Genomic DNA, 16,868 nt, shown 5'->3' on the forward strand with positions numbered 1-16,868 from the left:
AATCAGTGTTCCCAAAGTCAAACCATCACAGTGGGAAGCAGCTTCAACTTTGTCTGTTCCCCACCAGGGGAATCTGCTAAAACTCTCAGGTCATTAAAATCAGGGTTATCGACAATATACTATATATCAAAATAGCCAATTACATACATCAGAGTCAGAATTGACTTTGTTGTCATTGTGAGTACAAACAACAAAATTAAAATGCAACTCTATGGTGTAAACATAAAAATACAAAAAACACACATTCACTAAAAACATAGAGCAGAGAGTGTGAAAATGGTAAAAACTAGAATAAATAGTAAAATAATTTAACTGAGTTACATGAAATAAAGTGCAGGTGTGTAGCACAGGATTCAATGACAGTGCTTATGATTTTTTTTTCTCGTTTAAAGTTAAAATTGCTTGTGGAATAAAAGCTGCTCCTGAATCTGGAGGTGCATGTCTTGGCCGATGTCCAGCGCCTCCCAGAGGGCAACAGCTGGAAGAGGTGATGGCCAGGGTGGGTAGGGATGGGAATGTCCTCCAGAGAGGGCAAAGGGCAGCCTGCATGATGACACTTTTGTTTCATATTGTTTTATGCTTTCAACAGTCATTGGCTTTTAAAATACAAATTATTAATGTCTTATTTTTACTGTATTACACTTTAAATTGCCTTGTCACTGAATGGTAACACATAGTTAAACTTGACTTGTCTGTTCATAACTTTTGAATAGAACTCTTTAAAGTCTCAGGAGAGGCACTTCTGTTCAGACCACGGCAAGACAAAGTTGTCTTTCAAACATTTTGCTTACTTAAAGAGGGTCAAAATTTGACTTAATCCAGGCAGGCGAATAGTAGAATAGGTCAAAAGTTCAAAAAAAAAAAGATTACAGCAAAAATATATTTTCACTTTTTATTTGTTTACAGACGACACTGTCAAGCACTCAGTTTATTAACAAAGTTATGATTCTCAGACAGGCAGAGTAACTACAGACAAGGTAAAGACATGTTGGTTTATATGAACTTTGTCTGCAGGTCGAAAGAGTGAAACGTGAGGGATTCTTTCTTTTACCATTAAAGATCTTTTGATCACACACACCCCCCTTACTAACACTTTATAGTGTGAAAAGTTGTTTTTAAAATAGTTTAAAGTCCAAAAAAAGGAAATTCAGCTTTTTGTCATTTTCTAAATAAATGTAAACTTTGATGCTGGTTTGGCCCCAAGAAATAACTTTATTTTAAAAATGTAAAATGTTTACAATTCGTCAGCCTGATGGATGAAGGATCTGACGTAAAACCAGACAAGGCAATAGAAACATGGTCTCCTGATTGGACAAACATCTGGCACAGAGACGCACAGCGTGTTTAGCCTAGTATAGCAGAAATAGTTAAAGTAGGACGATACTGCGGGAGGTTAACAGTTGCTACACAGCACAGTACTGGAAGCATATAATTAAAACTCATGTTCATCTTGATTTCTGACAAAAAAAATACTTTCTCAAAATCCCAGACTGTTCCCTTTAAGATAATGCTGTCCTTTGTCTCCCTGATCCCCTCCAAATCAGCACCAGCAGCGGGGCGGATCAGGTGCACTCCGGTGCCGCAGGCTCTGGCTCGTCTCGACTCTGGTCAGGACAGATGGACGGGCCGTCCTCTCTGGACAACAGGTTGTTTTTGCGGAGGTGACAGGCCTGCTGGTAGGGGGGGTGGATGGGCGGCTGAGTGGGGGGGGTGTACTGGTACTGTTTATCAGAATCCAGCTGGAGAAAGAGAGCAGGCAGAGAGAATGGATGACAAGTCTGAGAGTGTTTTGATGTGAACAAGAAAAGCTAATTAATAAATTAATACAATTAAATCAGGAAAACTACATGTTTTACTTTGAAAAAAGAATCTTTTTGTAAATACCCATAATTCATTCCTAATTTATCGCTGAAAACACCCCAGGGGTTGGAGAGACAACAAAGATGTCCTTTAAAACACCACATTTTACCTTAACGTGAACATTGATATCAAACATTTGACAAATTCATTAATGTTCCATTTGAGGTGGTACTAAAGTCGGAAATCTGGTTTGTTTTAGAGCTCGAGAAAATAATGATCAATCATGAATAATCATTTCATGGATTTTTAGTCAGGGTTGAAGTATTTAACTAATTTAGCCCAGATTTGGAAAACTCATGGACACTTAAATGGATTTGAAATATAATTTAAATAAGTTTTCTGCATGGCTTAAGACATTCCCTGAATAACATTGCAGGATTATTTTTAAAAATCCTCAAAATTTACCAGACTTAAAAAAGCCATCCTCCAATATACACCTTCAAAATGCCTCCATTTCTTTTTTTAGTTATTAAACAAAACATCCAGGGCATCACGAGAATGGATGGATTCTCATGGTTTAAGATGCTTTTAAAGGATAAAATTGCCTTTCATTTAATTTACCAAATGTTTCACCTTAACCGAAAAATTAAGGTTTTAACTGAAAACACAATGATACATTACCATGAGTTCATTTTCCTTTAATATCCATGTAAACAACATAATAACATTATTATTAAAAATATATGTATAATTACAGTTAAATAGTGACAACTTAAAAAAGCAGGATTACCACAGCAGTTACAATCAAACTAAAACGGGATTAATAGCCGTTAAAATAATAAACTGACTGAACCATGCACCATGTTTCGATTGTTCAGTTTGTTTCAGTTTGGAGCTGGAGGATAAAGTTGCGTTTCCTCACCTGCAGAGGGTATGTTCTGTCTGAGTCAAAGGCGCTCAGGTCCCCACACGCCAGGAAGGGAACGATGACTCGGTTTGGACCCTCTAATTGGTTAAAGTCCACGTCTGATGGACAGAGACCAGAAGCAGAGCAGAGTGAGAACCAGTACTTTGACATGCAGTGAAAATATCAGAATCATGACACTAAGACAGATGTGATTATTCACAGGTAAGTAGAGACTAACGTATGTTACCTTTGAAGGAAGAAATGTCATCTCATATTACTACTAGTACAAGTTCACCCTTTCAAAGTCTCAGCTGGTCTGTACCCGGTGTCAGACGTTGGTCTTTGAGACCAGTTAACTCCATCTGGTGTTAATTTGTAACCGATTCTCATCACAGACCTTTGCATTAACAACTGGCGGTAACAAATGTTTAGGTTATGTCCACTTTACCCACATTACAATTGGATGTCACTGTACAAATGATCTGAGTGGGGCTGGGTGATTTCAAGAGAAGTGAAGCGATGCTACTTCCATCATCCACCACCTCAACATGTGGTCCGTATGATCCGCTGGTACTCGTAATGATAATAATCTGTTTCCATCAGAACACAAGCTATTCTTGATCCAGATCACAGACAAGTGTGGGAAAGGGCCCATAGTTACCGTAGGAGTGATCCAGCAGAGGGTTGGACATGTTGGGGACGTAACCTGCAGGTGGAGAGTAATTCTGACAAACCACAAACGCCTCTGCACACACAGACAGAGAGAGAGAGACAGTGGATGTCAACAGATTTGATGCAATCATCATTGATTCAAAAATTGAATCCGTTTATTCTTTGAGTTGAAAATGAAGGTCAAACATTCTGCAAGTCTCAGATTTGACATCTTTCGAGTAGAACAGTGGCTCAGTTCTGTGACTGCAGTCCCCAGTGGGAAGGTCTCAGATGCGTATCAGGGTTTGACTGTCGGAGCGGTGTGTATGTGTGATTGGTCGGCGGTGGCTCACCAATGCTGGAGTTCCTGCTGCTGCGAGGCTTAGCACAGGTCACACCGCTGAAGAAGATCTTCAGCTGAGAGTACAGCAGCGTCACATCTTTACCTCTGAAGATCTGAGACATGCAGGACAGGACGAGGTTAATACAGTCTAATCTGACAGGAGACAGGGTGTCCACGGCCCACACTGCACAACTGAACAAACCTGTCTCTGGGACAATGATTTTACTTTTCGGGGCTTCTCTGTGACACTTAAAGGGGCGGTTAAGCGAGTTTGGAGAGAGCTTGTCTCTCTCTTTGTTGTTGTTGTGATTTTACTGCTCTGGTCAGGCCGTGAACCCGCAGCCTCGGTAATGGGAGTGCGACGCACTAACCACTAGCGACGTCACCCTCCAGCAGGTCTCTTCAGGTGTCGACGAGTGAGGTTTACAAACTGCACTTGTTAAGTGATGTGGTCCGCACCATTTTGTTTGTTTTCAATTTACAGAGCCAGGCTTAGCCGAAAACACAGATTTCTTTTTCAGCCCACACACAGAAGTGACAGCTAATGGAACGTGAGTAAACATGTCGGACTTGGAAACATCAAAATCAAAATTTTATTCACCATTTGAAACATTGTCAGTCAAAGTCCAAGCACTGTGACTGTGTGGAAGCCAGTATCCCAGAATGTATCTTGGACATATCAATCTCAAAGTTGCATTCCTAAGAATGCCATTATGTCACTTTACTAAGTTTTGATATTTTTCCTCTGCAGCCAACAACCCAGCTCCTGAGATGACCAGCAGGTTAATATCCATCCTCATGAGTAGAACAGTGTTATCTCAGTGAAGCCTTTGCTGAATTACCGCTGGCTTTTATGAGGTGTGTTCGGTTTCCTGTGACGCAATTACATAGTCAAAGCGAAGACGCAGATGTCAAGAATTTGCTTCCTGTGAAAAGGTCGGTTGTGATTATTTTGTCACAGTGTGGTGAGATATAGATAATCACCAGAGCCCGACCAAGTTAGTGGTGTAAGAAAGAAACAAACACACACGCAGCATTTCCATTGTGAGCCTCACCACTAACTTTACCACTTTTGTGTCTTAAATGGATTGTACAGCACTCTAATACATGGAAATTAATATCTCATGAATCATATGAATAAAAGTTGCACTCACTTTGGCCACAAATGTTCCCCCGGGTTTAAGGACGTGAGTGGTGATATTCAGAGCCTGAAACACAAGCAGCTGTCAGCGTGACACCACAAAGCAACAGGGAAATACAAACACGCACTCCGTACTCACAGCCAATAGGAGCTGAGCCTGGATGTACTCATCCACATCATGGAGCCCGGTTACTGTGGAAACAGAACAGAAAGTTGAATAACAAACAAAACAACGGGTGAGGACAGGTGAGGAGGTGAGCATCGTACCGTCCGGGGCCCCGTCACACACCACGAGGTCGGCCGGCTGACCCTCAAAGTGGCGGATTATCTCCTGAGCTGTCGACACCTGAGAGGAAGGAGACGACACAGGTCATGTGGCAGTGCTGCACTGTGACCCTTATGTGAGGGTTAGGGTTGACCCAGGAATGACCCGTTTTGATAATTTCATCTAGTTTGATCTTATTGAACATCTGAAACTGTTCAGGTGTATGTAAAGTTTGACCTTTCCTTAAATGTTAATGCACTATAAGTCTTCATTTTATGAAATTAAAAAACTGAAAAACATGAAACACTAGCTGTGGCACATGTGATTTAAATGTTCTGCTTGGAGTTGCGTGGCTGTATAGACCGAAGGAAGGACAGATTCCACTAAACACCGGCAGACTCTGGATTCAAATGTCAGAAAGTAAAAATCAACTGTTGCTTACAACAGGACAAAAGGGTCAAAAGCAGAACTGAATCAAGCGGAAGCCCCGGACATCGCTGGAGGAAGAGCACGTGAAAATGCTTAAGTGAAGAAAAAAAATCACCACACCGACATCCGGGGTCCGAGTTCTGAGGTAAACTGGAACGCAGCAATAGAGTTTGACTTTGGTGATGAAGGACCGTGCACCAGAGGAGTAAAGGACATTATTTTTGAGTTATGTGTGTGTTAAAGAAAAAAGTGCTCATCCAGAGTTCGGACTGTGTGTGTGTTTGTGTGCGTAACTCACCCTGGTAACACGTGTTCCACTTGCAGAACGAAAAAGATAACGGTGCCAGGCGTAAACATTAATTCACATTTGCATGCACTAAATGAAACTCGCGATTTCAAGCAGCAACCAGCTATTTCAAGCAGCAACCATGCAGTGAGGACCAGTCACCTCCCTGGGCCGTAGGACCCCAGGGAGAACCAGCAGTGTGCTTGACATACTAAAGAATGAGAGCGCTGCTTCCAAACTGTGAAAGCATCTTAGTGATACGTTTAAGGGAGGTGAGCAGTAGAAATAAACAAAAAACCAACAGCAATCGCAACACATTATATTTCACTTAGTTGCTGCAGGGGAAAAGGACTCTCAGACTTGTCTCCTCACCTTGGTGATGTCTCCCTGGATCTGGGTGACTCCTGGCAGAGGAGCCATGGCCTGCAGGTCCACGGCCACGATCTTCACCTCCTGGGCCTTCTCCTCCTGACCTCTAAGGGGGGAAATGATTACATGGAAATAGTTTAATTATTGTATTATTAAGAACCATTTCATCAAATCTTTTAATTTGGTATTTTTGGCTTTCTGTCCAGGTCAATATATGTTTTAAAAAAACAAGAAAAAACAAACAAAACAAACCTGAGTTTCCGACTGAGGACCTGACTCCAGCTGCCAGGAGCTGCACACAGATCCACCGCTCTGTTCACACCTGAGAGAGAAATAAATACAATCGCACATGTATTAAGAGACAGCTGAGGAATACAGGCAGGGACAGAGGCCTGGCGGACACCAGAGCCAGAGCCAGACAGGAAACTGTTCTGTTACAAGTTTTTAAAAAGTCAGACGCACTGACCACTAGGCCAAAAGCGCAGAGTTGCAGCGCCAAGTGACAGCGGTCTCTTAAGGTGTCGGAGAGTGATGTTTACAAACTGCGCTCGCAGTGTTGTGAGTTGCGGTCCGCACCAAAAAAACGACAGCTAACGAGCGGTGAGGAAATGTTTGCTAATTTTTACAAAACGTAAATTGCTTTAGAATCGCTTACTGCCCCTTTAATACATATGACATACTTCTGTATGATGCAGGTCTATTGACAGCTGTCACTCTGGAATAACAGTTAATAATACTCAACAATAATTGAGTTATTCTCAATTACATCCAATAATTACTGGATGAAAGCTTAGGTTTAGTTTCACCTCTCTTTACTATACACATCTATTATTTGTCTCTCTCAATTTTCAATGATTAACAAATCTTTCAACGTGCTTAATTGAAGATTTGTTTAATCTAAAATAGTGACTGGTCAGAACTTCACTCAAGACATCTTGAATTTCAGTTTTGACTAGACATAATTTAAATGGAGATACTGGAACCTAGGCTGAACAGTGGTGTAGGGGTTATAAATGAATACATAAATAAATACATTTTATTTATAGTGCCCTTTTCATCAAAAGATCTCAAAGGTCTACAGGTTAAAAGCAGTTTTGTCAAAAATAATTTTAAAAACATCTAAGAGGGCTCGGTCGCCTCACAGCAAGATGGTTCTGGGTTTGAATCTCTGGGTTCGAAAACCCAACAGGGCCTTTCTGTCCTCCCTGTGTATGCATGGGTCCTTGTGGTGAACCCCGCCTCTCGCCCAATGTCAGCTGGGATTGGCTCCAGCGACCCTTAATTGATAAAGCAGTATAGATAATGGAAACGCTCAGTTCAGAAAGGCAAAGTCGAACTGAAAATATCTCTAAATCAGACTCTCCAGACAACTCCAATTCTTGCATGAAAGCTCTGACTAGCTATCAAGCCACAGTTTCTTTATTCCCCTTGATCTTGAATCAATGTTCTGACCAATCATGCTGCAATAATTATTAGTCAGATGCATATCTAGATGTCTAAAATGTAATTAGAGATTGTCATGTGAAACCTATTGAATGTTAACAAGGCTGTTTTGAACCACTGATCGACAAATGTTAGAGACATTGGAGGACAAGTATGAGGAGATTGAACTGGCCGGGGTGTTCCTGTGTCTGATAATGTCAGCAGCATTTTCAAATCTTTCTGTAAGACATTCGGTTCTGGTGGTCCGTACTGACCCTGGGAAGGGAGGGAGCTGTGAGCTAGGTCAGGGAGCTGTGAGGCGTCCCGTACCCTGGGTCTCACCTGTGAACAGGTTGAATTCGTGGTCAAGCTGCAGTAGCTTGAAGGCGCTCCTCGCCCTCCAGCCCTCCTCTTTGGCCAGACGGTAGTAAATATCCCGCTTGTCTTTGGAGGAGCGACCCATCCTGACCTCCAACCCCTCTGACGGAAACAAACGCACACATAGCCTTGTTACACACCTGCCTCGTTTCCACTGGTGTGTCCTTTGTCAGAGGCGTTTACTGCAATGATGTGACGACTTGTTGTTCTACACAACTCTGACATCTGCATTATTTTGGCTCATTGCTTGTATTATAAACGGACTGATTATCATGTTTTAATTTCAGTCAGTAAAAGATTGACTACTCTAAAATCACGAAATGTTATGGTCTTTTTTCTATTCACGTCTTCATAAATTCAAATATTTTTTGGGAGAATATAGCTGCCATGTCAGAGAAAAAACAGTATTATGTGATAAAGTGAGGAGCTTATAGTTGGAAAGATGTTTTTTTTTCGTGTTATAATAAAATATGTTCACGTTATTACACATACAGAAGTATCACTTTGTTACAAATGACTTCTCCTTTAAAAAAATGTATATACTATTCATATTGATATAACTATAAATTGATGATGACTTAATAGCAGCTCGACTAATGCAACGTTAAATGGTTAACAGCCGAGTAAACGAACTCCCAAAGTCAAGATTTTACACAAGCAAGGGGTGTTCTGCTTATTCAATGTTAGCCGAATTAAAGAGCATATTTTGGTGAATCTAAAAATGTATATAGTTATAATCTTATCGACAAGTACCGCACCCGGGACCGGTTAACCTTGTCTTAATCCGTTTTTTTAAACAGAGTTAGGTGTCGAGTACACAAAGTACGACAGATCCCATGGCTATCTGAACATATTGTCTGACGTTAGGCCACGGTGTGTGTCTTGATTAAATATGCACACATTTATACTTAACAATAAAGACAGAGAATCAACATTATATCTTATTTAAACAGACTTTAAAAGGCATTTCACTCACTGTTCACGTGCTGTTCTACTGTTGACGATGGAAGGACCTGTGCCGCGAGCTGTCCCCGACGCGCCTGTTCAAAATGACGACAACCTCAAAACTCTTCAAATTAAAAGATTTCATATTTTTCATATTATTGAAACTTTACTGATGACATAACTCCATCAATATATTTGAATATATATTTCAAACTATAATTTATTTATATTCGTAAAGGTGTATTCGAACCTCACCCTATGGTTTCAACGTGTATTTTACGTAATGTGGGACGTTAGCCTCACGGTGTCGCTGCAGGAACGTTGAACAGTTTGCTAAAGAATCAACGGGACATTTATAATTCTCAAACAAAAGAAACACACACACACACACACACACGTTATGTTGTGTGCGTTATGTTATTTTAAACAAAAATATTACTTATAGGAAATCTTAAAGCGCAACAATTTTCTGCTTCTTTACACTTCCACTTCACATTTCAGAGGAAAATAATGTATTTTTTACTCCACATTAATTTGACAGATATTAATGCAATGTATAGATTGAAAAGATCATTACGTAATAACAAGTATATTAAGTCGGCCAATTTGGCCCCATCTTTAATAGCTGAAACATCAAAATGCTGCTTGAAGATATGCATCCGCAGTTTCAATCTAATTATATGACAATTTATTTTGTATTACTTTGAAAAAGGCCATTCTACATTCTGACCACGTTGATTGTTGGTACATAAGTATATTCTGATGCTAATCTTTAATTTAAGTAACATATCAAATGCCAGTCTATAATATTTTTACACTGGTTTCTTTTATTTAAGTAAAATATATGAATATTTCTTTTACCACTGCTCATTTCCAGTTATTCACTTATGAACCAAACTTTTCAGTGTCCTATTTATAGGATCATATAAATAATTTATATATAAATAATATATATATTATGTCAGATTTCCTTCAATCCAATTAAGTGTAATGGTTGTTACAATTTAAGGTAAATTCCGAAGCATCCTCTACCACAGATTTTTCAGATTTTTGCATTACCATCACAAAATGAAGGGTCTAGACATAATCTAAATGTTGTACATTTCCCTATTGTATCAGTGACCCCTTGAACTGACTTCAAAGAGATTCTGCATTATTTCATAAGAAATTCACTTTTTTTTCTTCTCTAAAGTCTAAAAAGAGCCAACACATCACACAGTAAATCAGTTTATATACAAAAGGTTTAATGTAAAAAAAATACCGTGAAAAAATACTTTTTCCTGCCGTTACTTTACATTCAAAACATGAAAGACTAACAAACACAATGACAACACGAGACATTAGTTAAAACCTTTCAACTTGACATTATAACACTCAAACCTGGCTTCACTTTTGTTTCTCAGCTGAAAACCAAATATAAAAACTTAAATATTTAATAAAAGGATAGACAGAAGATAAATAAATAAACACAGGATGAGGAATGTATCTGTAAATATATATAAAAATGCACCAAGTGTACAAAATATGCATATAAAAAGCAAACAAATATTCAAAAAACAAGACTAAGTATTTGCATTGACTGTGCATTTTTCACCCAGAGACCGAGGGTGAGAGAGAGGACGCAGGGCAGAAAAGCTTCTAAAGGCAAGGCACTTTAACAGTAACAGTGGATGGAAAAACAACGGGTGTGTTTACAAGAGCTGCTTCTAAACAGGAAGGGATGCTGTGGAGCTGCAAAGCGTCAACTGCACCCTGAACTGTGAGCGTGACTAGCTCCATCAACAGCAAACACTTCCTTTGAATAGCGACCCAACGATCATTGGGACACTGAACCTCCAGAGCAATGCTGTCAGTCAATTCCGAGCCGCGTCCCTTGAGTGTCCCATTAGCCAGTCAGGGGCTCTGCTGGCTCAACGAGGAAGACGAGGAGTCGGCCGTGATTGCGTGAAGTGTGATGCTGCTGTCGTCTGTCTGCGGACTGTCGCTGCCGGTCACCCAGGGGTGAAGGAGAATCTGCTCCAGGGTTGGCCGGTCACACGGCTGCTGGCTAAGACACCAGCCAATCAACTGCTGGCACTCTGTGACAGAAATGCCGGGAGGGTGAAGAAGAACAACAAAAAAATTACACACGGAAGCACCAAAGAGAAAACTTTAAACAATACATATTTCATGTGCATCTCTTAAGTGTGTAGAAATCAATCTATAACTCTTCACTCTCAGACTGACCTGTGGAGATTTGGCATCTGAAGAAGATCTGTCCTCTGAGGATCTCCTCGTCCTGTTCGAAGGGGATGTCCCCGCACACCATATCGTATAGGAGCACACCGAGCGACCAGATGGTGGCCGAGCAACCGTGGTACCGACGGAACCGGATCCACTCCGGAGGACTATACACCCTCGTGCCTGGTAGGAAGAGGCATGAAATATCTTAAATATTCGCCAGCACAAAACAGTAGGATGATTCGCCAACGTACACAATGTCAGAGTGGACCTAGTGTAGGGAGCAGCGACTGAGCATCATCAGCTGCTGGTGATTTTTGTGGTTCCCTACCACAAAGCCAAGATATTTTGTGGTTCCCTACCACAAAACAGGTCTTGTGAGTGATGGGAGAGGCTCACACACGTGAAGGTTCCATGAAATGATAATGTCTCTTCACTAATGTCGTTCGTGTGTTGTTGTGTTTAATGTTTGGTCACCCATCTCACCCATCTAACATTTAGGATTCACATATTCATTCCTAATATTTTAGACATTTTTAGATTGTTTTCCCACGTTTGCTCTAAAACCTCACATTTCTAGACCCCCCAAAAACACAAAGTTGTGATAATGTCAACTGCCCAGTATAACGGTGATTAGGCCAGTCAGGCTAGATAAGCAGACTCACCATCGAATTCGGTGTAGGCGGTGTCTTTGAGGAGGGCCCCCGAGCCGAAGTCGATGAGTTTGATCCGTCCGGTCCTGAGGTCCACCAGCAGGTTTTCGTCCTTGATGTCTCGGTGGATGACGCCGCAGGTGTAGCAGTGACGCACCGCCTCCAGCACCTGCTGGAAGAAGCCTCGTGCCGCGGCCTCGTCCAGCGCGCCGTGCTCCGTGATGTAATCAAACAGGTCCTGAGCCGGCTCGGGGCACTCCATCACCATCAACCAGCCGTCCACCCGCTCCGACCAGTCCAACAGCCTCACCACGCCGCTAAACACCCCACCCACCTTATGCAGCAGCACAATCTCCAGGGGAACCACAGCTCCGCACTGAGAGAGCCCCAAAGAAAACATTTTTTTTTTTTTAAATCATTGTCAATTCACTGTCAACAACTTTATGAGGAAATCATTTTAGGTGAACATTTTGTTTCTTTCACTGTTATACAATAATAAACTATTATTCAGACAAAAGTATGACAACAAACACACTGGGCAATGATGGCAGACATTTTTACATTTCACAGAAAATGTATAACTGCAACATACAGTATCGTGTCATTTCTTAAAGTAGGTAGAGATGGCCCATTCTTGTTCCAATTCCATTCACTGTAAGTAATATCTGATTTTGCCAAACATCGAAGACTCTGTCTATTTCAGCTAGTTAGTAAACACAAGCTTATTTTACATTTTTCAAGGACAGTGAAGCGAATCCTGCTCCATTTGTTATTCAGTCGAGTCTTTAGGATTTTTTTTAAATAAAAAAATTGCGGAACTGAAGAATAACTCTGACAGAACGTTACTATAAAACTAATGATTTGCAAAAGAAAAGACTCACCAAGGTGCCCCACTCTGTCACTCTGTCCCTGCACACGTGTTTTACTGCCACCTGCATGGAAACATACAAAACATACAGTTACATATAACATGCACAGGGTAGAAATTCCATTACACAGGAACACAAGCATAACAGTGGCTGTTCTATAAATCTGAATAAGCAGTAACACAAAACCTTTGGTTCACTGTCTCTCGTCGACGAATTTGTCTATCTCTCTACTAATCAGAAAATACATAACTGAATTTTTATACAGTTTAAAACTTTGGGCAAGGTAAACACTGTACATTGTATACATACACATTTGGTCATGTCCTCCTACCCGGTGTATACAGAGTATCTTGTTAATTATATATACACATTATTTTCCTCTATATGTTTATATCTGTACATAGTAGCTAAATGTCTTATGGTTCACCTTGTTCAGCTCTTTGTTTTTGTGGGTTGTGAGTCTATTTTGTGTAAGTTCAGTGTGAGAGCACAGGAAACCAAAGTCAAATTCCTTGTATGTTTACACTTGCTTGGCCAGTAAAGCTGATTCCGAATTTCGGGTTAATTTTCCCAAAGCTCTTGGATGATACAAATATCTACTTCCTGCTGCCAAAGGCATGAAAGCTAAATAATTATGATTTTCAGTATGTGCAGACAGTTATGATAAACAGACCGGTACTTTCTTTGTGAAAAAACAAAGACCACATGCCAGACAGCATGGCAGTGCCTCAGGCTGCAATGCTGATTACAAAACAGGAAGTACAAGGCACAGCCTTTCAAATAAAAGCACAACTCATAACGTGATTGAGAAAATGGTTTAGTTCAGAAGGTCTAGAAACTGCCAGCTTTATACAACACAAAGCAAAGACATACAGTACTTCATTGAAAAATGAACTGTTCATGTTCATGTTTAGTTGGTGGAGGTGCATTAGTGGACCATGGACAGATGGAACATGATACAGTAAACTGAATAAAACAAACTAGAGATTAAATCACTGACTGTCCACAGTTCCTGTGATTAACATCCAACATCACATAACCCATGGGGGTTAAGGACGATTAAGTTATCACTGTGATGACTTATTATATCAGAGGTTACAAAACTAAAAGCAGTGAGAGAAGCTCCCTTTGCCGCAATGACTTCAGCCAAACATCACGCGATATTCACATCGAGTGTTGAGTATGGTCCCATTGCATGTGTGTGTATATATATATACACATGTTTGAGGTGCAAAAATTAATCAATTAATGGATTTGCTGCCTGCCAACTGTCTTGATAATCAATTACCAGCTAACATTTTGAAGCAAACTTGTAACACAAATAATTGATGGTGACATGTTCTCAATTCTAAAAAATATATATATATATTTTGTGTCTTACATTGTAAAAAATCTAATACGAGTCAGACAAATCAATTGGACAATTTCACCTTGTGCTCTAGCAATTTGTGGCATTGTTTTATTTACCTATAAAATAGGCAGATTAATTGACGATAAAAATAATTGTTGGTTGCGTCCTGGTTAACTATTTCAAATACTGCCGTAGTGAGATTGATAGCTGCTTTTACCAATAACAATAGTACATTTTTAATCTATGTTTTACTGCACAGAAAAAAAATGGAAATTCTATCATTTCATTACAACCATGCAAACTGGAAACATGGATCAGAGCTCCAAAATAGCCACTTAATGGACCTGGCGGTGACACTGTTGTGTCAGTTACTGTTTCCGAGGTGATAAATGAACTTTCGATCTCTATTGGGTTTTTTTTAAAGACTCGTAATGATGCTTTTATTTTGAAGGCCAGCACCGGAAACGCAGCCGCTTGCTTTGTGTCTACTGACGCTGCGATCCGCGGCCATGTGCCGTGACCAAAACAAAGCAGACCCCCCCCCCCCCCCCTTACCGGCAGCCCGTCAGCCAGGCGGACAGCAGAGTAGACGGTGCCGAACCCTCCGCTGCCGAGCACCGAGCCCAGCTGGTACAGTTTCTCAAACGGCTGCTTCTCCACTTTGGCTACAAAATACAAAGAAAGAAAAAAAAAAACTATTCATTTACCATATTGGAGTAGAGTGATTTGCCAAAATATGTAACGCCATCAAAATAAATCTGTTCCCCGATGTGTTTCACCGCTTCAGCTGGACATGCATCTCTCTTTACACACGCTTTAAAGGAGAAATGTGACATTAAACAAATTATATATATATATATATATATATTATATAAACCTCATTGAATAACACGACCAAGTGAGCACTGTCCTCAGATGACTCGTGCTGTTCTCACGTCAGTTGTATAAAAATGGTGAATTACATACTGACTGAATTAAACAAATAAAACAGATGCAACTGTCTCCCCTGGTTCAAGAGTTATTAAGAGAGAATTGCACGTCTTTTGCTTATCATCTGACTTGTCAAAATGGCCCCACGCGGTGTGATTTAAAGGTCATACACCGACGCGCAGCCAATGCTGCACCGCAAATGTACGAATTGAATGATACATATGATTTTCTCCAGCGACAGCAGCCAGGTTTAGCCAGTGCAAGCTGTGGCAATGTGAAGACATGGTGCTTCTGAGGCTATCGGCTGAGTACATTTGAGCAAATTAGTTAGTCCGCTGATTTGTTTGATCGAAGTAACGAGGACATGCGTGTTGACCGCTTGATGTCTAGAAGATGGCGGTTCAATCGCTGGTGCGGCATGTCTTACGTGACCCGTCGGGTCCAGTGGCCTGGCCACAAGTTGGGCCCGGCCGGCTGTGGTTCCCGTGTCTGACAGATGCGCGGCAATGAATCGGTTCATCTGTTCGCGTGACGGATCACAGAAGACGTTGCGGCCCGGCGTGCTGCCGTCGCTCACGCGGTTACCTTGCTGCTGCAGGTGGAACTTCGCCGGTAGATCCACGCTCGGCGAGAAGGAGCCCAGTTTCGAGAGCAGCATGGTGCCGCTGACTTGTCTGCACCCGCAGAAACAAGCGAAAACGCACCCTGAAAAAAAAAAACAGTCGGGTGGAAAACACTTAACAGCACGCGCCCTTGCTCACGGGCGGAATGCGACTAAAACGCGCTTGAACTCCATCAGCGGTTCGAACATGTGAGTCAGAACAAAAGGCGGTTCATCGGTCCGCAGTAGCGCCGCTGACCTCAGCCGCCGCCGGTATTTACAAACAGCATATATCCTTCCGCCTAACCGCCGCATGAACATTAAACACAACTAACGACGCCGGTTACTTCATTATTTCTTACACCGGCACAGCTCTCTGGTCCAGAGGGAGTATCAGTTCACAGTGGAGTTTAGGGTCGGTGGGATGACAAACGAGCCCTTAACAACGGCAAAACACGCGGACTCGTTTAACGTAGTAGGAAAGGCGGAGGGATTCGGACAGGGTCACTCTGGCAGTGCTGCGGCAGAGGACACGATTCTAAATAATTGTCTTATAACAACAATAATAATGACATTAATAATAATAATAATAATAATAATGATACATAATCGTCTCTTTATTCTTACTCATTATTAACTAAAACTGCATCAACATGCAGTTTTATCAAGGTTTAAAGTTTGAACTTTAAGTCCGTCCATTTATCCAAATACCGTACAATTTTTAGTTACAGACGAGTATTCTTATTTCATGCTACTTCATACTTCTTCTTTAAAGCTGAAGTTTTCACTGCTTAAATTTGGATCAGTTGTTGATGAGTCATACACTGTAATAAACTTTCACATATAGTGCAACTCTAAAATCGATAAACATGCTTGTGGGCTTAAGAGCATGTTGATTGATTTTAGAGCCATACATCTAAAAGAGTACATTAAAAGTAATACTTTACAGACAATTTTGTAACCCTGGTCATCAGCATAAATACTTGCAAAAAAAAAATCAAGGGAAATGCTGCATCTCTTCTCTCTCTGTCTCCTCACTCGGCATTCTGGTGAGTGTTACTCAGAATCAATGAGATCCACTTTCTAATGAAGTAGCAGGAATATGTATTTTTATATGTAACACGGACGTTTGCATTTCATAATGTGTCCAGACTCACAGCAGGATCACATGTTGAGTCATGACACTAGTCCAACTCCAGCACAGAACCAGAAACTAACCTGAGAGGTAAATGTCTGACAGAAGGAACATGAACTAAAACATCACTGACAACTGAAAATAACAATATTTTGGTTGTCTTTGCCCCAGTT

At 40.9% G+C, this 16,868-nt stretch overlaps 2 protein-coding genes across 2 annotated transcripts; both read right to left on the minus strand.

The window, feature by feature from the left end:
- Positions 1 to 878: 878 nt before the first annotated feature.
- ftsj1 (FtsJ RNA 2'-O-methyltransferase 1) lies at positions 879 to 9,027 on the minus strand. The gene is made up of 11 exons (XM_035642306.2): positions 8,968 to 9,027; positions 7,956 to 8,093; positions 6,444 to 6,513; positions 6,195 to 6,297; positions 5,110 to 5,188; positions 4,982 to 5,034; positions 4,856 to 4,909; positions 3,712 to 3,814; positions 3,369 to 3,452; positions 2,723 to 2,826; positions 879 to 1,739 (listed from the first exon to the last, which is right to left on the minus strand). The coding sequence occupies exons 2-11, from the start codon at positions 8,074 to 8,076 to the stop codon at positions 1,563 to 1,565; spliced, it is 948 nt and encodes a 315-aa protein (XP_035498199.1). The 5' UTR covers positions 8,077 to 8,093; positions 8,968 to 9,027; the 3' UTR covers positions 879 to 1,562.
- A 1,132-nt stretch (positions 9,028 to 10,159) lies between these two features.
- Positions 10,160 to 15,890, minus strand: LOC118315827 (serine/threonine-protein kinase pim-3-like). Its single transcript, XM_035643420.2, has 6 exons — positions 15,545 to 15,890; positions 14,585 to 14,694; positions 12,691 to 12,741; positions 11,822 to 12,185; positions 11,163 to 11,339; positions 10,160 to 11,014 (listed from the first exon to the last, which is right to left on the minus strand). The coding sequence occupies exons 1-6, from the start codon at positions 15,615 to 15,617 to the stop codon at positions 10,830 to 10,832; spliced, it is 960 nt and encodes a 319-aa protein (XP_035499313.2). The 5' UTR covers positions 15,618 to 15,890; the 3' UTR covers positions 10,160 to 10,829.
- Between the last annotated feature and the right edge of the window lie 978 nt (positions 15,891 to 16,868).

This window comes from Scophthalmus maximus, chromosome 7 (assembly GCF_022379125.1).
Source record: "Scophthalmus maximus strain ysfricsl-2021 chromosome 7, ASM2237912v1, whole genome shotgun sequence".
NCBI lineage: Eukaryota > Metazoa > Chordata > Actinopteri > Pleuronectiformes > Scophthalmidae > Scophthalmus > Scophthalmus maximus.

What these genes read in the sequence shown, in the direction of transcription:
- ftsj1 (XM_035642306.2), bottom strand. Translation starts at nt 8,076, where the DNA reads ATGGGTCGCTCCTCCAAAGACAAGCGGGATATTTACTACCGTCTGGCC. An exon ending in AGGCTCAGCTCCTATTGGCT is followed by an intron (nt 4,910 to 4,981) that starts GTGAGTACGGAG and finishes CTTGTGTTTCAG; the next exon opens with GCTCTGAATATCACCACTCA. An exon ending in TCTGCTGGATCACTCCTACG is followed by an intron (nt 2,827 to 3,368) that starts GTAACTATGGGC and finishes TCTGTCCATCAG; the next exon opens with ACGTGGACTTTAACCAATTA.
- LOC118315827 (XM_035643420.2), bottom strand. Translation starts at nt 15,617, where the DNA reads ATGCTGCTCTCGAAACTGGGCTCCTTCTCGCCGAGCGTGGATCTACCG. An exon ending in GCCTGGCTGACGGGCTGCCG is followed by an intron (nt 12,742 to 14,584) that starts GTAAGGGGGGGG and finishes GTTTCCATGCAG; the next exon opens with GTGGCAGTAAAACACGTGTG. An exon ending in CAGATGCCAAATCTCCACAG is followed by an intron (nt 11,015 to 11,162) that starts GTCAGTCTGAGA and finishes TTTCTGTCACAG; the next exon opens with AGTGCCAGCAGTTGATTGGC.